The sequence below is a fragment of the Pelodiscus sinensis genome, chromosome 4 (genome assembly GCF_052426305.1).
Source record: "Pelodiscus sinensis isolate ZL-2025 chromosome 4, ASM5242630v1, whole genome shotgun sequence".
Taxonomy (NCBI): Eukaryota; Metazoa; Chordata; order Testudines; family Trionychidae; genus Pelodiscus; species Pelodiscus sinensis.
In genome coordinates, this window is record NC_143055.1 from 80,059,725 (window position 1) to 80,081,514 (window position 21,790).

The 21,790-nt window shown below is 41.8% G+C and overlaps 2 protein-coding genes across 3 annotated transcripts in view; both read right to left on the reverse strand.

Annotated features, from left to right (window-relative positions):
* TLR2 (toll like receptor 2) overlaps window positions 1–21,051 on the reverse strand; it is a 30,991-nt gene extending 9,940 nt beyond the window's left edge. The window contains exon 1 of one of the 2 annotated variants that reach the window (XM_075930093.2): window positions 20,920–21,051. Coding sequence is in view for 1 of the 2 variants with exons in the window: in XM_025185298.3 (XP_025041083.3) it covers window positions 13,402–13,453 (52 nt within the window). In the remaining variant the exon portion in view is untranslated. Of the gene's footprint in view, window positions 1–13,401; window positions 13,537–20,919 lie in introns of those variants that run through there. The other variant, XM_025185298.3, reaches the window with a different exon arrangement.
* On the reverse strand, window positions 9,696–13,517 carry LOC102457570 (toll-like receptor 2 type-2). Its single transcript, XM_025185305.3, has 2 exons — window positions 13,402–13,517; window positions 9,696–12,620 (listed from the first exon to the last, which is right to left on the reverse strand). The coding sequence occupies exon 2, from the start codon at window positions 12,591–12,593 to the stop codon at window positions 10,242–10,244; it is 2,352 nt and encodes a 783-aa protein (XP_025041090.2). The 5' UTR covers window positions 12,594–12,620; window positions 13,402–13,517; the 3' UTR covers window positions 9,696–10,241.
* Window positions 21,052–21,790: the final 739 nt, after the last annotated feature.

The following is a 21,790-nucleotide window of genomic DNA, read 5'->3' on the forward strand; positions in this document are numbered from 1 at the left end:
ACAGTTTCCAAAGACAATCACAGTAGCATAGTAACTCAGAAGTCTTTGTTTTACATGTTAACCAAACACTGTAAAAGTTTTCCTTTTTTGTACTCTTAAGATACAGTGTGATCAGTTCTCTCTCAATTCCATCCAATAAAATATAAAGACATAGTCCTGCTATATTTATAAATTACAGAAAAAAACCTACATTAACAGTAGATAGACTACAGTAGACTTCCGATAATCCGGCACCTTTTGGACCTAGGTGGTGCCAGATTATCAGATTTGCCGGAGAATCAGGAGATCCAGTACAGCTGCATGGTTTAACAGCTGGCCAGGACACAATCTCCCTCCTCTCCCCTCCCCTTTCCTCTTCGCAGCTCCTCTGTGCTGTAACCTGATCCTCCTCCCTTTCCCCTTCACTGAAGCAAAACGCTCTTCTCCATAGTGTAACACGATCCCACTCCCTTCCCCCCCTCCCCTAGCCTTATGCTCCCTCTGGTTACAGCCAGCATGTGGGCTCTGTGGCAGGCTTTTTAATCAGCTGGTTAGGATTGCTTGGCATTTTGATGCTGGAGTATCCGGAGTGCTGAACAATTGGATGCCGGACTATCGGAGTTTTACTGTATTAACATTCTGAAGTCAAGCACTTGAAAGAAGTGACAATATGAGTGAGAAAAGGTTTCTCATCAAATGAGGAACTCTTCAGTATTACTTTTCAAACTCATAATTTAATATGAAGTCTCATGGCTACTTTACTTCTCACCATTCAATCCCCATACTGAATAACATTAATTTCCTCATGGGATTTGTTTATGGTGTTTAACATCAAGGTTTCTAGTGGCTTACATACATTAATGAATTTATCTTCACAACTTCTCTGGGAGATGGTATTATTGTCCCCATTTTACAAACGGGAAACTAAGGTACAGAAAGACGTAGCCAATATTTGCAGTAATGTTGACTAACTTGAAGTACCTCAGTTATGCAAAATGACAAACTACAATGGGTGGAACTCACTTTTTACAATGTTGTCTTTACCGATGAGGTGTGCACTGATGACATAGGTGAGGGTACATCTGTGCAAAAAAACCCTATTAAAAACTATGAATCTACTATACATATTGTGATGGGTTGATCACAGAGATCCCCTTAAAACTCACCTGATGATCATATCACTGGGCCAACTTACCAGCCTTTTGAGGCACTCCACATGCCTGCAGATGGATAAAGGGGCACAGGGGCAGTTGCTCTGGAACCCAACAATTCAAAGGGTCTCAGGTCTCCAGCCACTGCTGAAATTATTGCCGGAGGCTACACCGTATGTTTTGGGCAGTGCTATGGGCCGTGAGGGGTGCATTGTGCTGCACTCCAAGCAGTGCTGAGAAAGCCAGCTGCTCTCAGCCCTGCCCCTTCCAGGAACGTGGAGCAGCCGCACATCCCCCAGCTTGCCCAAGCACCTGGAGGCTGTCAGCTCTGCTGTTGACCCACCACCCTGTCTTGTAGAGCCAAAAGCTGTGGTCTCCCACAGCAAAGGCCCAGAGTTGGGGTCACAAAGAAGACCAACACAGACACAGAGCAGCTCAGCTCTGTGAAGGCTCAGCCACGGGGACTTGACAGTACCCAGGAACATAACCCAAATAAGAACAAATCCCCAGACGAATCTATCTTACTCCGCATAAAAGTTTTACAAAGAGAAAGCTCATATGTTGTTGGCTCCCTTTATCAATGAAAGAGAAATATGCACAACTGTTGCCTCCCCATAACAACTATTTACAACAGGTTTAATAATAAAAGTGGTTTTATTAAGTATAAAAAGTAGGATTTAAGTGGTTGCAAGTGATAACAGATAGGTCAAAGTCAGTTACTGAGCAAAATAAAAAACACACCAGCTAAGCTTAATATTTTAAGAAACTAGTTACATATAATTTCTTATCCTAAAAATAGTTTAATCATCTTTTTCACAAGCTAGACAGATCCTTCCCCTTGCTCAGTCTTATATGTTTCCAGCAGTCATTTTGATGGTAAGTAGGGGATGTCTTGGTGTCTGGCATCTGCTAACACCCTTATTGTCTGGTTCCCTATTTATAAATAGATTCTGCCCAAAATAGGAATCCTTTGTGTTTATCTGATTCAAATGGATTCCAGCAGCAGGTGACCTAGACACATGTCTTAGCAGCACTAACCCTAAACCAGTCTTACAGGAAACACAAGATTATTCACAGGTCTTGAATACCAGGTCCTTAAGTACCACTAATAGCTTTCACTAGCAAACCTAGATTAATAAACAGGTTTATACTTCATATTTCTAACTTTTAAAACAGTGATGAGATATGCACACAAACAGAATATAAACATTTAGGGGATTACAGGCTCTTCCATGATAGGTTACATGCCCCATTTTGTATAAAGCATATTTGTGTTAGGCATATTCATGTTCAAAACCATGTTTTCATAAAAAATATGGGGACACAACATCACCCCTATGTCATAGTGGTATAGGTAGGAGGAAAGAAGAGTAATATTGGGGCAGAAATAGTGGAAAAAATTAGCTGGGAAGAGGTTGAGGAAACCGTATGTACTTAACATCAGACACAAGCATTTTGTCTGTTTGACTATCTAATAGTAAGCTATTAGAAATGGGGACTTCAACTTTAATGTTTTTATAGTGTCTACCCCAACATAAATAATACACGCACAGAAATAATTAAGTACATAGACCAGTGGTTCCTAACCTGAGGTCTGTGGACACCTGGGGGTCTGCAATGGTAACGTAGGAGATCCGCAGAAAGTTTAAGAAAGGAAAGAAAAAGTAAGGATCGGGTCCACTGTGGGACCGGGACTTTCCACCAGGTGATTCTTGCCCAGGGCTCACCATTCGCGGCTGCACTCACTGCCTCCTGCTCTCGGGATGGGCTCTTGATATAAGGGTCAATATCCATCCTCTTGCCACCAGCTGCACTGTTGTACATACTCCAGCCCTCTCCCCCATCCCAGCATGGCATTGGGCCTGATTCTGACTTTTCTTTTCCTTTTCTTTTTTCTTCTCCCCCAGGGCTCCCTGCCCGGCCAAGGGCGGAGTGCTGAGGCAGGAGCTGCCTTTTGCCACAAAAGCCCCCTCACCGTATCCTCCATGGATGGGCACAGGACAGACGGGGCGGGAACTGAAAAAGTAGCACAGGCCAAGGTATGTGCCGGCTGCCGCTTCCCACCGCTCCTCTTGTGGGGGTCCATACAATTTTAACAGATTGGAAAGGGTTCTGTATGCTCAAAAAGGTTGGCAACCACTGACATAGACTATCAGTATTCCTGTGATCTTTGAGCCTAGATACATGTCAGCCGACGGTCAGGGCAGTGTGTGTGTGTATGTTTCCGAAAAGGTTTAACGTCCGTGCCTTTACTGCTAGGACCGGGGTCCCATCGCAGAGGGTGGCCAGCAGGCCAACAGACGCCCCGTTATATAGGAAGAGCTTATTACATCTTAGATTTCAGCTGCTAGAATTTCATAATTCCTTCGCAGCGGGCAGCCTTGAGGAAAGACTGAAAGATGCCCCAGTGGGTCCTGTCACCTGGGAGTGACACAGATCCAAACGCCCAAGCTCTTCCTATAACTGTCCCTTTAGACCGGCTGAAGTTCTTTTAAATTGTGCTTGGTTCTGTTACGGCAACTGAAGGAGGCAGGTTAAAGCTTAAACAGTTACAGGTTTATTTGAGGAAGCTTATAAATCATATGGTTACAATGGCTATTGCTCTATTTCTTAACTATTAGCAAAATATAGGTCTTAAAAATGGTTACAAAGAAGATAAAGATCTTAAAAATGGTTACAAAGAAGATAAAGATAGAAAAATAGAAATAATGGTACCAAGTAACAGCTTACTCTTTCTATGTGTACACTTAAGACAGAGGACCACATCCAGGTACCATTTTTACCCCCTTCTGTGCCTCTCGACTCCAGCATGTCAGGCCAGGGCCGGTCCCTCAATTCCTAGGAAAGACGAAAATACGAGGTGGGCGTCCCCATAGAACCTCGGGAGGTCAAACACCTAACCTGACCAGCAGGTAGAGGGTAGAATGACACTCAAAGTGAGTGTGTGCTGGGCCCATCTTTTATAATCATGAGGTCACGTATTTCTCTTTCTTATCTTAATTGCCAATTGATGCTGGTCTGTCTGCTGTGAGACCAGTTCTTACAAGGGAGTTGTGAACTTAATTTACACTTGTAAGAGATTTGAGATGATTAAATTTTGAAGTACAGGACATTGTTTTCTCAGTGGGAAATTCCTCTTCCTGGGACTGTGTGTGTTCGAATCAACATAGATGCCAGCCGCAGCCTGGAGGCCAGCTTATTGACTTAGCTACTCTCTATCCACATATCTGTGTTTCAGCTTCTCAGGATCAGATGAGCCAGCATAGACTATGCTGATATTATTGCTCCTTCTCTGTCCTGTGCTTCAGAGAGGCAAATAAGATGGATAATATGGAGGCAGGCTGTCTGGCCACATTCCACCCCCTGATACGACACACCACATCCCAGGAATGCAAGATGGTGGCTTGCCAGTGCCTCTTGCCCACCTTGGAGGAATTTAAAAGTACCCAATGGCCTGATTAGAGGGTTTAGGATCTAGGAATTGACTAGGGACCTTTCCTGGTTATGTGTATTGAATGTGCACACAAGAGATAGCTACATTAACTAGGTATTGCACAATACATAGGGTTATGCAGAAAAGGAGTACAACAATCAAAACAATTAAAACAGTGATCATAATAGAGTGTAGGAAAGGAGTTAAGGAAAGTTTTAGCTGTTGGGCTAACCAATTTAGCCATGAGTTATTTACATTCTTAGTTACAGCATGTCTTATCCCATACCGTTCGTTGCCACTTCCCTTGCCTCCCCCCAAAGTTATTTTGAGGACTGCGGTAGTCGCTGTCATTGAACCATACCAGTCCCCATCTGAAGATGTCACTCTTGTTTCACCAGTCATTTGGGCTGAGAGGGACAAACTCGATTCCCAGTCCAGTGGAAGAGTCAAGTAAGGTGTTCTGGTACAGCAGTAGCAGTTGGGATGAGGAAGAAGACCATGGCGAATTGGAGTGCCATGTCTCATTTCAATAGTCTGTACCTAACAACAGTGGTTGCAAGCGCTACAACAGCAAGCGGTATATATATATACAAAAGTTCATGGTGGTTTCCCGGATCCACACCAGCACTGGGAGGGATCCATCCCACTGGAGCACTGTTCAGGGTCATTGCCTCAGTTTCCTGTGATAAAACATAAGGTTTGCTGGTCTTGGATACAATCCAAGCCTCAGTAATGGTTATTGGTGTTAGCCCAGCATCTGCAGTGGTCCAGACTCCTTTTCCCTTGTAGGAGTGCAGTAAATGGGTTTGTGTTCCCAAACTGGGGTGTTGGGACAGGGCTATTAAGCCGTTTAGTCCCATGACTGTAAACAACCCTGTTGCCACTGGGGTTGAGTAAGTAAAACCAATTCCTGAAACAATTTCCACTTCAGTTAAAACATACTTCCACCCTTGCTTACTGGTGGGTAGTGTACCAATATAAACTACTTGCCAGGTTGCCCATAGTGCTTTTCCATCTCTTAGTCTGGCAAACCATTGCCCTTCTGTTATATGTTTCCTTGAGTTCAGCACATAGGGTGCAAGCTTGTACCAGATCTTTGGCTTGTTTGTGGGTGATAGGCCACCCCCTGGCATGTGCCTGCCGCACCAGCTCTTCGCTTTCTGTGTATCCCAAGGTTTCATGTGGCCAAATGTACAGGCGTTCCCAATCCACCTGGGCAGCAAAAATTTGTACTGCTGCATCTGCTAGGTTATTTAACTGTGCAGCTAGAGTATTATTCTTTTGGACACATGACTTATGCTTAAGGCATGTGGGTTGCATGCTGGTATATCCATTTCCAATATTCCAATCTATGATACTGGCCCTTGCCTCACAAGCTAATTGATTGCTGCCAGCTCTGCAAACTGAGCTGTTCCTTCTATGTTTGTGGTCAGGGGTGCAGTGGATGTGTCTGCTGAAACAGCAACAGCCTTCCCTGTCCACTTTCCTTTGAAATAGCCAGGCAGCCTGTATTCACATATAATGTTGAATTTAAAAGCAAGCCAAAAGTGTTATCAACTCAGCCTTGAAAGAGACAGTTAAGTTTCAAAGCTTGAGTTTCTAAACTAATAATTTGGTTTCTAGAAAGTTAAATGTCCTTAAGAGTTGAATGCCCAACAGAAGCACTAACCAAGTTGTGCCTTGTCTGTTTGCAATTTTAAGCAAGAGGACATTATCCAAAACAAAATAAAACTAGTTAATTTGAAATCCACAAAATAGTTACAATATATAGAGTTCATTCTTTTATGCAGTTAACCAATTAAGTTTCAGTAGAATCCCTAATTTTCCTTTGCAGATTTAACAAAGGTGTTCATAGACAAAATGTTTACATTTGATTGTTTCTTTGCATAGATCGTTTGCACAGTGCTTAAGGAAGAGGCTGCAAAGAAACAAGGTGTCATTTTTAAAACAAGATTTCCCTTTACATATTACAACCATCACTTAATTCCTTCCATTCTCCCATGGAGTCCACCTTTTATCTTCACATTCCCTCAAATCACTTGCTTTGTCCTTTCAAAGAAAATGTTTCTCATTCCTAGTAACTTTCCAATGTCTGCTCTACTTTCCTTATTCCTTCAACTATGTCCATATAGGGCTCCAAACTTTTGCCTTCCCCTTTTCACATGCTAAATGACTTTTCCCAATGACACAGGTTTGTCTACTATTAATTTGGTAAGGAGGGTGAGCTTGTTTACTAAGCCTCATACCTCCTGGTCCTTTTCTTAAGCATATTCCTGAGGGAAGAAAAACAAAAAAAGTAAATCTGAGAGTTGCTTTAACTCTCAGCACCAATCCTTAAGGGAATCTAGCTTTGTCTGAGTACTGAGGGACATGCATTTCTACCTCTCTATGTCTGCAGCAGATGTATCAGCCAATTTTGAAGAACACCTCTTTACAGGTTTTCCACAGAAGACAAAAGTTGCAGCTGTTTCCCTCTCCTTTGAAGTTGAGGGTTTACATATACACAAGTAAGTTAGTCAATTTGTCTTGTAGGTCTGAAATTGTATGGACAGCAATTAACACTTGATCAGACCAAGGGCTATGCCCCAACCTTTGCAAGATTGTGTTCAAAAGGGGTAACATCTTTTACAACTGCCAATTGTCTCAGTCTTCTCTCTGCCTTCTTAAAAGACTGCTTACATTTAAACTTTTCCTAGTATACCCAACCTCTTATTGGGACTAAAATAGCAATACCAGTACCTCCTTTTTCTTTCTTTCTGGAGGGCTACAATTTGAACTTTCTGATCTCTATTACCTGCAAAGCTTCTTTGTGCTGCCAGCTAGGGCATTTACATCACAAAGGAAATCACAACCTGTTGTGGCTCTTGGAGCTTTCACAGCATGTTAGTTTGTTTGCAGATTTTACTCATTCTATAGTTTACAGGAAAATGTGCAATCTTTGTTTACAACACTACTTAGCCACATTAAACTTTGCATATAGTGTAACTCTTTCTTTATGCTTACAGTTTTCCTGTACCTTCATTAAACAACTTGGACTAAAATGGTCTTACTGAAAGTAAACCAAACCAATCTGTTTTAAACCTACAAACAAACAAGATTACTGGACCTTAAAACTTCATTTATTACTTACACTATATATATATATATATCTACACACAGATACACATACATTCTCTCTGAACCTTTCTTACACTATTTCTACATAGCTGTACAACAATTACATTCCCTTTTTATTCATTGGGGTAGTTCAGTTCCAATAGAACCCCCTCTCTTTAGAGTTCTTTTAGCAGTCTCTCTAATCAAATGTACAGATTTGAGTCAAATTTGCCTGGGTTATTTACAGACATTCCTTTGGAAAAAGGGCCCATTTTTCCTTCAGAATGACTGTAAAGAAACCACAGTTTTCTATCTACACCATTTTAGCATTTGCACAACTGCTCAATTCTCTCCATTCTCTGCAGAGTTTAAATTCTGTTTCTCTTTTCTTAAAACACTTTCTTATCTCTAAAATAAAAACTGGCCTTGTTTCAGATATTACTCTTGTAAGTATGCTTAAGGATTTAGATTTCCAGTACTTACAGCCTTTTTCTCAGTTCTACCACAAGGCTTTCAATCTTATCTGTTACCTGCCTGCTTGTCTGGGCCTGATCCTGTTTTCCTTTTTCTGCCTGCTTGCCTGGGCCTGATCCTGTTTTCCTTGCTAAATGGAAAGTGGCTCCTTTCCACAGACTCAGGCTTTGTCCCATTCTTTAGCTTGCAGGCAGTTCTATACTTACAGAACTGCACCCACAACTCCTCAGGATTTCCCCAATCCTTTCCTAACATTTCTCTATCCAATTTTGGGTTGCCCCAACCTTCCTGGGCAAACCCTTTCTCTATACCACTAAAAATCCATGTCTATCATGACAGGCTTCATGTTGCTGTATGTGAACCAATAGCACAATCCTGCCGACTACGCCAATTCTGTCAGCCGACGGTCAGGGCAGTGTGTGTGTGTATGTTTCCGAAAAGGTTTAACGTCCGTGCCTTTACTGCTAGGACCGGGGTCCCATCGCAGAGGGTGGCCAGCAGGCCAACAGACGCCCCGTTATATAGGAAGAGCTTATTACATCTTAGATTTCAGCTGCTAGAATTTCATAATTCCTTCGCAGCGGGCAGCCTTGAGGAAAGACTGAAAGATGCCCCAGTGGGTCCTGTCACCTGGGAGTGACACAGATCCAAACGCCCAAGCTCTTCCTATAACTGTCCCTTTAGACCGGCTGAAGTTCTTTTAAATTGTGCTTGGTTCTGTTACGGCAACTGAAGGAGGCAGGTTAAAGCTTAAACAGTTACAGGTTTATTTGAGGAAGCTTATAAATCATATGGTTACAATGGCTATTGCTCTATTTCTTAACTATTAGCAAAATATAGGTCTTAAAAATGGTTACAAAGAAGATAAAGATCTTAAAAATGGTTACAAAGAAGATAAAGATAGAAAAATAGAAATAATGGTACCAAGTAACAGCTTACTCTTTCTATGTGTACACTTAAGACAGAGGACCACATCCAGGTACCATTTTTACCCCCTTCTGTGCCTCTCGACTCCAGCATGTCAGGCCAGGGCCGGTCCCTCAATTCCTAGGAAAGACGAAAATACGAGGTGGGCGTCCCCATAGAACCTCGGGAGGTCAAACACCTAACCTGACCAGCAGGTAGAGGGTAGAATGACACTCAAAGTGAGTGTGTGCTGGGCCCATCTTTTATAATCATGAGGTCACGTATTTCTCTTTCTTATCTTAATTGCCAATTGATGCTGGTCTGTCTGCTGTGAGACCAGTTCTTACAAGGGAGTTGTGAACTTAATTTACACTTGTAAGAGATTTGAGATGATTAAATTTTGAAGTACAGGACATTGTTTTCTCAGTGGGAAATTCCTCTTCCTGGGACTGTGTGTGTTCGAATCAACATAGATGCCAGCCGCAGCCTGGAGGCCAGCTTATTGACTTAGCTACTCTCTATCCACATATCTGTGTTTCAGCTTCTCAGGATCAGATGAGCCAGCATAGACTATGCTGATATTATTGCTCCTTCTCTGTCCTGTGCTTCAGAGAGGCAAATAAGATGGATAATATGGAGGCAGGCTGTCTGGCCACAATACATCACAACATTTTTACACCCAGCATCTGACATATTTGTCAGATTGCTTCATTCTTTAATTGTTGGGCCACATACAGTCCTGGTACAAATCCACTGTTTCCATGGGAGTTACAAGTTTGATCTATTATCTATGAGGACCTAGCCTCAGAGATCTTGTTTTTAATCTACTTAGGCAATTTCTACTTTTCCACTCCATTTTCATTAAATGATTTTAAATAATCTGATGGTATCTAAAAAAAATAAGATATGATGTAATCAATAGATTTCTTTCAAATGCATTTTTATAGACAGGGATGCTTTGGGTAGTTATTAAGAGAAAAGTCAGAACAACAAAAAATCAATACAACATTTGGATGTTCTTAGTATCCTCTTTCATTTCACAAAGCAATACTTAGTTTAGTAATCTCTCAAATCAAGCCTCCACAATACTGATACAACAATGAGCATAACAAAACATTTCTTAACCAAAAAAAGGCTTAGAAAATGTTCTTCTTGGAAATGTAGTATGACTGAGTTAATAGTTCAATTTTAAATGACTCATCCTAGGATTTTAATGCTGCTTTCAGTTTATTCCAAAATATTTGCTGCTGATTTTTGTCACGAGGCCATTCAACGTAGGTCTTTGTGTTCATTATTTTCCTCAGTTTACAGAACCTTTTGGGAATTGTTTGCTCCTGAATGGGCTCCAAAAGGATCAAAATTGCTGCATCATTATTCTCATCAAACAGACGGAAATGCGAAAAGTCCAGCTCATACTTGCACCACTCACTCTGAACAAAGTGCTCTGACAGCACAAACAGAGTTTTACGGCTTTTTTCAATGGAGTCAATGATGTTGTCAACGATCCACTTCCCAGGCAAAAAGTCCCGTTTATGAAGGCACAGTTTAAATGGGGGGAGAGCATGCTCGAGTTCCTGTACCATTAAGTTTTCAACCCACTCGGCATCTCTCTCGCTGTAGGAAATAAAAGCATCGTAGCAAAAGTCCTGATTGAGTAATTTCTTGGGTTTCCTTTTTGCTTGAAGCCAAGCCCAGGTCATTCTCATGTACCAGATCAGATGAAGTTTGTAGCTCAGGATAACAATAAACAGGATTACTAAGAACACTAGAATGCAAATTGAGGACACAGCCAAAGTCATGTGACATTCAAACAGTGAAAGCCGAGCAGCCTTCACCTGCTGCCCTCTCACAGAAAACGGAGAGTCACAGATGTAGTTTTCTGGCCAGTTAGCCAAGACATTTGTTATTCCTTCCTGGCCCTGACTGAAGGTGAGAAATTCACAAGAGCAGATAAAATTATTGTCACTAGCATCCAGTGTCTTCATTTCCCTAAATGATCCAAATTCTTCCTTAGAGAAACTGGTTAATTTGTTTCTGCTGATTCTTAGGGACACCAAGTTAGAAATAAATTCAGCACCTGGCAAGTTCTTTAATTTGTTATTTGAAATGTAGAGCTCTTTGAGAAATGGTAGCTTTAATCTAAAATCATTAAGGTTATTACTGCTAACATCCAAAACTTCTAGAGTTTGAGGAATACAAGCTGTCAGCGCGGTTATCTGAGTGCCTGAGATATTGAAATATCTCAGGTTTTCTGGCCATTGACACGATTCTGGAACTTCACCAAAATTGTTTCGGCTAATATCTAGGTGAGTAAGATGTTTTAAATGAGATAGACTTTGCCCTGTCTTTTCTAAATCACCCAGTGAATTTTGACTTAAATTGAAAGTTTGCAGCAAGGGCCATGCACCTTCACAAGATGAATGTTTCAAACTTGGATCTGCAAGCAAATTTTCACTGAGATCAAGATAAAGGAGGGAGGAAAAATGTCTTGATATGCTGCAAGGCACCAAGAAGACATTGGTATTCACAACTGTGATTTTGGTAATGTTAGCTAGAAGATTTTCCACACCCGTAAGATCTGAAAACAAATAAAATTGTTCTATAACTAAATTCTGTACTGTGAGCACTTTAAAGGAGATTTCTCTGTTTACTTCAATTTGTCCATGCCATTGTCCAGTCCCCCGTAGTACAGAATTGTCCACCTCCAGCTCCACAAATTTTTTAGCTCGACCTAGGATGTTTAACACTTTGACAATAGTTGAATCTATAAACCAGACATTTTTTAACACAAGTTTCTCCATAACAGAATGACTCATTGGCTCCAGTAACGAAGATTCATTAGCTGTTCTGAAGTCTATCTCTCTCAGTTCTAAACATATTACAGAATGTATTAAGTCTTCTACCATCCGCGATAACACGTGAACATCATTTATGTTTATGATTATATGATTTATGTTCACTGTTGTCAGACTCCCTGACTCATATTGCTTGAGCCTTTGACCATGAATGTCAAGTTGCCGAAGAACTGTAATTCCATCAAAGTCTTGTTTCCGTATAGCAGAGAAGGAATTTTTATTCCCCAGATGCAGATAGCTCAAATTTTTGAGGTTAAAAAATAAGGGATTGTCCCCCAATATTGTATATAAATTACCTTTTATGTTTAGGTGCTGTAAGGAAAAAAGATATCTAAACCAATTGGATGACAAGTTAGTCAACTTATTATCTGATAAATCCAAATGTTCCAATTTTCCAAGGAAAACAAATGAATCCTTATCTATTGTCCAAATTTGATTGGCTTGCAGGAGCAGCACTCTGAGATTCAGACCTAGCTGCAAATCAGTTTCTTTGACAGATTTGATTCTGTTGTAGGACAGATTTAGCCCTGTGACATCAGTTGTTAGTCCTGAAGGAATGATGCTCAAATTCATTGAAGAACAGTCACAAAAATGAGTGGTATCACAGGAAGGACACAGCTGTTTTGTGGCTTTTTCTTCAGAAACATTTGCTGTTATGACCATGAAGAAGATCCATACTAGCCAGAATAGCTTAGTCATTGTATTTGGTTTTCTTTGATTCAATTTCTTAAAAGAGAAAAGGAGCAGTGGGGAGAGAAAAATCAATACAAGTGAATTCAAACCCAGTTTAAGTTTAATTATGAAGGAATTCAGATTCTGATTTCTTTTTACATAGCAATTTTCTGTTGGATTTTTTCCCTCGCATTCCTGATACCTTATTTTGGGAGTACAAGAAGTCCTTAAAGCAAATTCATACTATAAATTTATATTAATAAAATTCACTGGTGACAGACCTGGCCTTATTTTTACAGAGACATGCCTTTGGATATTTAAAAATTCTGGTTTAAGTCACGGAGGAATTGTAATAGCCATTAATATCGTTAGATGTTTTAACATAATCAACTAATGCTGATTGCATATGCTCAGACTTCTGAGGCTCCCTTTCATTAACAGTAAGGTTCAACTGCAAAAAAAGTGCTTATATTTTTACCATCAAACTACATATACACCTGTCTCCTCAGTCTCTGCCTCTATTTTTGTACAATACCGAATATAATGGGCCCCTGGAGTTGCTCAGAACATCTAATGCAACCACATAAACAATCAAGGAAAGAATAAGGCAGGTCTGTCACTCCTTAAAAATGTTGCCACAGGCAATTTAGTTTATATTTTGAAATTCTGGTCTGCTATTCAAACAAACAAGTCCTTTCTGCCTTCTACATGTACACAACTGAACAGCTATACATTATCTTCCCACTGCCAGAACAGCACTGGCTTTATTGTCATTGACTTTAGTGGAAGTAAGAACAGGCTCACAGTCATTAACAGTCAGAGATGAAGTGCTTACCTTTCTTACTGAGGCTTACAGCTCTGGTGCCAGTGCTTCCTATTGATCTCATGCTTTAGGATCCATAGAGTCTTCTCATATTTGCCATACACCAACAGAAGCTGAAAATCTTTTGACTGAAAAACAATGGAAGGATGGAGGACTGATGCTGTGCCAGCTCTCAAGTTGGCAGGCACTCTGATCTGTCCTGTGTAGGCAACACTTCAAGCTAACAATTTCGAAAGATTAATTGACTATCTGTGTCCCATAAATGTAAGGGTAATAGGTTCAAGTAATTGTTGCGCACACTCTATTAATTCATTGCTTTCCAAATGAGTGGGATGGTTCAGTATTCCCACTGCACAGCTGCTCAGAGCTAGACCTTTCTTTATACTCAACTTCTACTACCACCACATTTTTATAACAGAAAATAGATACAGAAGTTACTGATTATATCTTCTCCAAATACTGGAATTCAGCAGTAGGTCTCTTTTCTTTTGCTTGGTCAGCTGTCATTGGTGGAACCACTGATGCAATGCTTTTGTGCAATTTTTTCTTTCACAATCTGTGACTGCAGCTCTGACAGGAATAGTCATTAGTACTTTTCTATTCCCATTACTTCCATTTAAATCTGTACGTATTATTTTAGGAGTAGGGGTTGGATAATTTTTGCCTTAGTTTATTCTCTTGGCAATGGAGCATCTCAGCTCACATACGTTATTTTTTATATAGGTCTCTCTGAGTAGAAAGTGTTCGGTTCTATATACTATGGTTTATATATAGAATATTTTACTGAATCAAGTTGTTTAGCCTGAAAAAAAAAATCGAGAAATGTTATTTAGAGATATTTTCATTTCCCAAGTCACTGTATTCAAAGACATTACCCAAAATGGACTTTTCTTATCAATGAAGATTAAATTAATAGGCAACAGTTCTGAAAAATGGATCAAAATCCTGTATCCAAGAAAGAGAATTTTAATGAACATGAATTTCAAGTTCTCACTGAAAAGGGGCATCTAATTAGAAGTCAGCATGGAATCTGTACTAAGAAAAAGGATATTGTAAATTCTGCAATCACGCCACCTCTAAAGGAAAGGATGGACTAAAAGTGTTTGTGCCTCATCACACTTCCTGACCAAAAAAGGGGTTACACACCTGCAAAAGTGAAAAAGGTAGAAGTGTTGTTTTTTTTACCAGATCTGAAAGAGGAACCTTTTGGATTCTATACACCAAACTTTTAAAATATGTTGAGCATTTTTCGGTTCAGAACTTTGCACGTACACTTATCTCGGTGAATCACCTATGAATACATTTAATAATATTTACATATTTTGAAAAAAATGAAGTTCATGTACTAAAATTCGTTACCTCCATGTGAATGTGGCACGTCTTAAATTCCCAGCTTATCACATTTTGTTCATTCTTAAAGCATTTTTCCTCTGTGAAGGTTATTATACAAGGGAAACAGGGAAGTTGTTTTTTATGAAGTTCCGTCAAATGCATACAGAAAACAAGCTAGAAAAACAGAGACTTCCCCCTCTAATTCCTTTCAGTTGTAACAATGTTAGATAAAACATTTTTAGACAGGCAATGCAGGATTACTAGGATTTTTGAAAAAACTTTTAATAGCTTTTTTATAATCAGGATGAAAACTGCCAAAGCTAGATTTCAGTTTGTAAAATCACTTTAAAAATGAAAAAGCGTGAGATAAATGTATTTTCTATTTAATACTTAGCTGTGTCTAGACTGGCAAGTTTTTCCGCAAAAGCAGCTGCTTTTGCAGAAAAACTTGCCAGTTGTCTACACTGGCCGCTTGAATTTCCGCAAGAACACTGACCATCTCATGTAAGAAATCAGTGCTTCTTGCGAAAATACTATGCAGATCCCATTCGGGCAAAAGGCCTTTTGCGCAAAAGCTTTTACGCAAAAGGGCCAGTGCAGACAGCTCAGATTTGTTTTGCACAAAAAAGCCCTGATCGCGAAAATGGCGATCGGGGCTTTTTTGCGCAAAAGCGCGTCTAGATTGGCATGGATGCTTTTCCGCAAAAAGTGCTTTTGCGGAAAAACGTCCGTGCCAATCTAGATGCTTTTTTCCGCAAATGCTTTTAACGGAAAACTTTTCCGTTAAAAGCATTTGCAGAAAATCATGCCAGTCTAGACATAGCCATACTGTTTTGTTTTTGAGGTATCTGCTATCTTTTGATACATACATCTTTTGATTATGTATAATCTGGAATTGGTGAGAAATACTGGGACATTTAATGAAATATTGACCTCACCTGATATCCAGGCCCAGGCCATGATTTAACAACATACCTGTGTTGCACATAGCAATCCTATTCCCTCAATCAGCTGAGCCAAAATCAGTTACATCAGCGCTTCTGGCTGCTTTTCCCAACCCCGTGACGTTCTCTCAGTCTTGTCATAAGAACATAAGAACATAAGTTGCAGCCAACAAGCCTTCATCCTATCCCAAATTCATCTAGACAATGAGTTATTGGTTCCATTGTTCCAGCTGAGTCAGAGGTCATGGAAAAGTACATATTGACTACCTTGCAGCCTGTGTTTCCTCATTAACGCTCTGTTCAACCTGACATACAATTCAAACAAAAAGGTTGCTTGTATAGATATTACAGCAGGGTTCCTCAACACATTGCCTGTGAGTGGGAGCTAAAACAAAAAAGTAGTCAATATAATGGTCTTCTATTGATATGCATTGAAGTAGTTAAATTCTTGGGCTGTCATTGGTCATTAAAAGTGCTGTCATATGGGTGGGAATCAGGTAAATATTGCATTTTATTAATATCAGCAGAAATGATTTAAATGGGGCCTGCGTGTTGTGTAGTCCTACCTTATTTTTGTATTCATGCCTGTCAGTGTGAAAGAAGCTATATGCATATATTTGCATATATATTTGCTTGTCTATGCAACCATACTTAAGTTGTGGCCCTCGGCATGTGCTGTGAGTATCATTGTGGCCCCCATAGCTTCCAAAGTTGAGTAGCCCTGCATTACAGTATCATGCAGGACTGTACTCTTGGGGCATAAGAACAGTTGTCCACAATTGTCTTTTGGGATTTCTCTAAAAGATCAAAATGGAGTCCCTCAAAACCAGCTCCATTCATCCTTAGTAGATTCCACTAATGAGTCAATTCAATTCAAGAAACTGCTGAAAATTCAAGCTAATCAATACAAATACTTCATTGCCATCCATGGGTGGGTAGAAATCATAAGCAGCATAGTTTCTATTTCATTCCTATAGCCCAGTGGTCTTCAAAAAGCATGAGATCACTTTTTGAATTTAAATGCAATTCAAGATCTACCTCAAGTATAAATAACCTTGCCCCGCCTCCTTCCTGCCCCTTCTCTGAGGCCCTGCCCCTGCTCACTCCATCCTCACTCTCTTGCCCATCCTCATTTACTTGGAGGAGAGGAGAGGGCTAGGGCGCAGGCTCTGGTCTTGGATTAAGGGATCTGGAGTGTGAGAGGGGTCCTGAGCTGCTCTTGGGGCAGGCAGTTGGGATGCCGGAGGGAGTTCTACGTGCAGACTCTAGAAGGGTGTTTGGAGGCAGGGGTGCTCAGAGCTGGGGCAGGGGGTTCATGACTGGGGTAGGAGTTTGGGATGTGGGCTCCAACTGGGCTCTGCTCACCTCAGGTGGCACGTGAGTGGTGGTACAGTGGAGTTAAGGCAGGCTCATCCCTGCCCTGACTCTGCAGCACTCCCAAAAGCAGCCAGAAACTCCCTCTCAAATCCTGTTGTGCCCCCTCTCTACTCTGTGGAGATAGGATATGAAGTGGGAGAGGAGACACCTTGTCATCTTAGCCCTCTTCTCCCTCCCCTGCCCTGCCCTGCCCAGCAAGGAGGATGCTGGGGGGTGGGGGGAAGGAACAGCTCCAAGGCAAAGGGCAGGAGATGAGCAGCAGTGGGAGGAGGGGCAGCTGAAGTGCTGGCCCTCAATAGCCTCTTTGCCAAAGCAGTCAGGATCACCTGTCAGAGGCTCCAAGATCTACCGGTAGATCCTCATCTACTGGTTGGTGACCCCGGCTATAGCCCAATCAACAGACATCAAGGAACCGGACTCAGACAAAAGCCACAACTGCTCTGTCATAACCTCCTTGGTAACTTTTCCTAAAGTCAGAGACTGAATGCTTGTCAATTGGTTAGACAGATTGTGAATATCTAGAGTTAGTTTCTTGAGGACTGGCTCAAAAAGAATCTTTTGGAACCATCTATCCTTAGTTTAAAAAAACCACACTCGCTCAATGCATATTTTTGAAAAGGAACAAAATACTTCCTCTAATTTCCAGCCAAGAGAGGCTGATGTTTAGTACTTAGATAAACAGACACGTCAGTATGTCCAGTAAGTGTTTGTGTCCTTTACACTGAAGTGATGCTCTTTCTTCCTCTTTCATAGAGCTTTAAAAAAGGCAGGGGGAGAGAGCATTTTATTTCTTTTTTTCCAGCATAAGAATACAAAAATGAAACTAAATCTTTGCTGGTGAAACCATAGCCTTTCAAGCACTTACATCAAGCTACAGATTATTGCACGTGGCAATTTTTTCATCAAGAAGTGAGCAGAAACACAGAAATGTCACATAGCCAGGTGAGTGACGAGATTTTATTTTCAAAGTTTTCTCCCTTTCAGTCTTTTATTGCTTAATTGATACTCGCCTTAGTGTAAGTCTGTGGGGTTTTGTTTGATTACAAGTCACATGAGTGTGTGCCCATCTTTCTTTCTCGCTGTATGTCCTGGCCTACCACCCCTGTGCAGACTGAGTAGCATTTATTCTTAAATTGGCTCACTGCAACCCTACAGACTAGGCACGTAAGGGCTGCACAGCATGAGCAATATCACCAACTCCCATCATTCTATCATGAGACTTGTGCTATTGAGGTTTTTTCCCCTTAAATACCCAGATCCTGGAATCATTTGAATACATAAAAATCTCAGCTTCCATTAAAAAAAAGAAAGTTTCCAGGCCTCATCATTGTGTAAAAAATCATTATCCCTACAGGTTCAAAACACAAAAGGCAAATTAAAAATACCCAATATTTATTAGACTTTTAAAATCTCATTATTTTTAAGACAATCTCTTGATTTTGAAAGACAGAATACTGAAGTAAACAGATACTGGGGTCTGATCTGGTATGGCTAGATCTATATTTCTGCGCAGGACACAACTCTAAGGAAAGACGAAGATTTTAAAAACACACAATTAACACTGATTGAATATATAGCCCTAAATTGGTTTGCCCACCATAGTTAATGGTGCTGCTCCACCACTTAGGTCTCTGCTGTCTCCGCATTAGGCTGCTGCTATTTATCCATTTTGGCCAGATGCACACTAAAAAGGCCCAGCTACATCACTCAGGGGCGTGAAAAATGACATCCCTGAGCAACATAGTTAAGTTGATCTAACCTCTGGTGTAGACAGTGTTAGAATTCTTCTGTTGACCTACCTACTTCCTCTGAGGGAGCTGGGCTGACTATGTCACAAGAGAACCCCTTCCATTGCTATGAGTGTCCACAGTGAAGTGCTATGCTGTGCCACTGCAGCAGTTTAAGCATAGACATAGCCTCAGGCTTATTTCCTCTTTCCATTTTTCTGTCTCCCTCCCTCCTTTTTCCTCACCCGATGTTCTTTTCGAACACTGACACTAGTGAATGCTATTTGTCACTAGTGAATGCTATCTGTCACTAGTCCCATTATCCAACTCTGAAGTCTTTCTGAGTAGCAAGGTTTCTAAAAAAGTGACATTGTACTGCTTCTATCTTTCAAATTTCCATATACTGCTCTGTTTTCCAGACCCTTCTGGAATTTTCTCTCTTCTGAATAAATTGTCAGTGATGCAATACTAAAGTGCCCTGATATATAGCATCTCAACTATGTCATATGTAGTAATTACACTAGAGCTGACCCGCCTAACACTTTGATCTGGCCCGCAGATTGCATCTGGCCTCTTTCTATATCTACACAGCTGCCTGTGCCACCTAATTTCCAGGCAGTGGCTCAGGCAGTAGGATCCTATTTAAATGGCCCACAGCTCACAATCATGGTGCTACCCCAAGCAGGGGCTGATGCTTCAAGCCTTTTAAATAACCATAGCAATCGCAGGCAGCCTCCAGGCAATGCAGTAGTGCTGGAACTGGGAGCTGCAAACCCTTTGCTGTGTTTTTACTTCAAAACCTCTGGCCCCAGACAACTCTTCCAGGGACGGGGTGGAGCCAGCCCATGATCAGTACCAACATTCAGCAAGTGGCCCCCTGCAAAAATTATTGCCCACCCCTGCACTAGAGCCATCTAGCCTCAGTAGGGTTTCTAAGCCTCCAGCATTGTCCTGGAATCTCCAGGAATTAAAGATTAATCTTTAATTAAAGATGATTTCATGTGAAGAATAGGGTTACCAGGTAGCTTCAAATAAAACACACACACTTAATGGGAGGGGGAGAAAGGACTGGCTGGGAGGGGAGCAGGGCTGGCCAGTGGTGGGGGAGAGGTGGGAAGCAGGACTGGTGGGGAGGGTCGGGGGCAGCAGGGCTGACTGGGGGAGATCAGGAGGAGGAGAACTGGCTGGCAGGAAGCAGGGCTGGCCGGGAGAGGGTCGGGTGGGAGCGGGAGGAGAGAATCGGCCAGAGGGGAGCAGGACTGACCCAGGCACATGCAGATCCCAGGGTACTGCCCATCCCACGCACGGTCACAACAAAGCATGAGCGAGTCCGTCTGCAGCTCCACCACACGCTTGAACAGTGCTCTGGAGCATGGCGTCATTCCTACATGCCACGCAACCAGATGAGGGCGCCCAGCACGGATCGCCAGTCCCCCCCCGCCAGGCTTCCGTCGGGCACCCAGCCGGAAAACCAGAAAATACCCGACATTGCACATGTCCGGTATTTTCTGATTTTTTTAAACCGGACTGAGGGCCCAAAAACTGTCTGGTTGAATACTGGACACCTGGCAACCCTAGTGAAGAAACCTCCAGGAGTACATCCAGCCAAAACCAGCAACCCTGGGCTGCAGGCCAGAAAAAAGCAATCTGGATCTCAAGACACAGCACTGAAGACTTAGGCTTTGCCACCAAGGACAAGGTCCACTTGTGCCACCTGCTGAACTATGGGTTTTCTCAAGATAAAAAGTCCAATCTCCTACACCCTAGCAGAGGGTCCTGTGAGGTCGGGCCACCGGTCCCACTAGATCTGCGCCAGGATGGATGACAGCAGTGAGGCTTTCCTTTTGTCTTTTTCTCTCTCCCCTCCTTCCTTCCATCTGTCCTTTCATTATTCCCACTCCTTCATTCCTGCTCTTTTTTTCTACCCTCTGCATTCTATTGCTTCCACTGGAGTGAGTGTGTGTGAAAGGGGGAGTGATGAGAGTAAGTGGTGGAGAGGAGACCAAGAGTGATCTGAGAAAGCCTTTCATCCCAATGATGAGAGAGGCAGGAATAGCAGGGGGTCTTTCTCCATCCAGTGGGAAGTGGGGAGCAGCAGCAGGAAATATCCCCATCCTTTGGAAGCAACAGAAATATGCAACTGTACTTACCCTACCAGCCTGGATATATCTGTCTAGGAGCATGGATGCATGGACCAGGACTAGCACTAGAGGCCAGGGAATGCTGCTCACGTCTCTCCGGCAGTCTCTCCAGCAAAGTGGTTTTCAGAATCGACAATTCACAAAAGGTGGTAGTTCATACCTCTCTGAGCTATTGGTTCAGAGTCTCTGCAAACTTCACACCAATTGCTGCTCTTGCATCATGTTTCCAAACTTTTCTTCACAGCCTGTGCAGCTAGAAACCTCATATTGATTTAAATGAAAGCCGGGAGCCTGACATCACCACCGCCTCCAGCAGCAGGGTCTGGCCTCTAAAAATATACCATTAGGGCCAATACCTTCACCCTGCCTGCATGGCTGTGGGCACTAAGTCTTAACTACAAAAAGTGGAACAATTGTAACAAAAAAAAAGTCATTTTCAACTTGTGTTTCTTCCACAGTCCTCACTAATTCAGAACTCGTTTGTCACTAGCTGAACATTCCACAGTCTTTGGTAAGAGAAACTGAAATTTTAAATCTGGAGGAGCAGATTCCACAGCTTTCCCTCTTGGGGTTCCTAGATTGATCCCTTTTCTCAGAAGAATATACAAAGCCACAAAAGCAGCAGCACACTCAGAGTCAGCTATTCTCACTCTCTGTGCCATGAACCAGGAAAACTTTTTTCCAGCCACTTATGGAAACATTCCATTTGAAACGACAGGTAGCTCAACAGTTGCTTTTACACAGGAGAGAATGCGTTGGTGTATTGCATACCACATAGTCTCATGATAGTAACCCTTTGATAACCTCTGGTCACTGATTCTGCCGTGATTGTCTCTCAGGGGAACAATGGATCTTGTAATTTTAAGTCCCATCGAAAAGT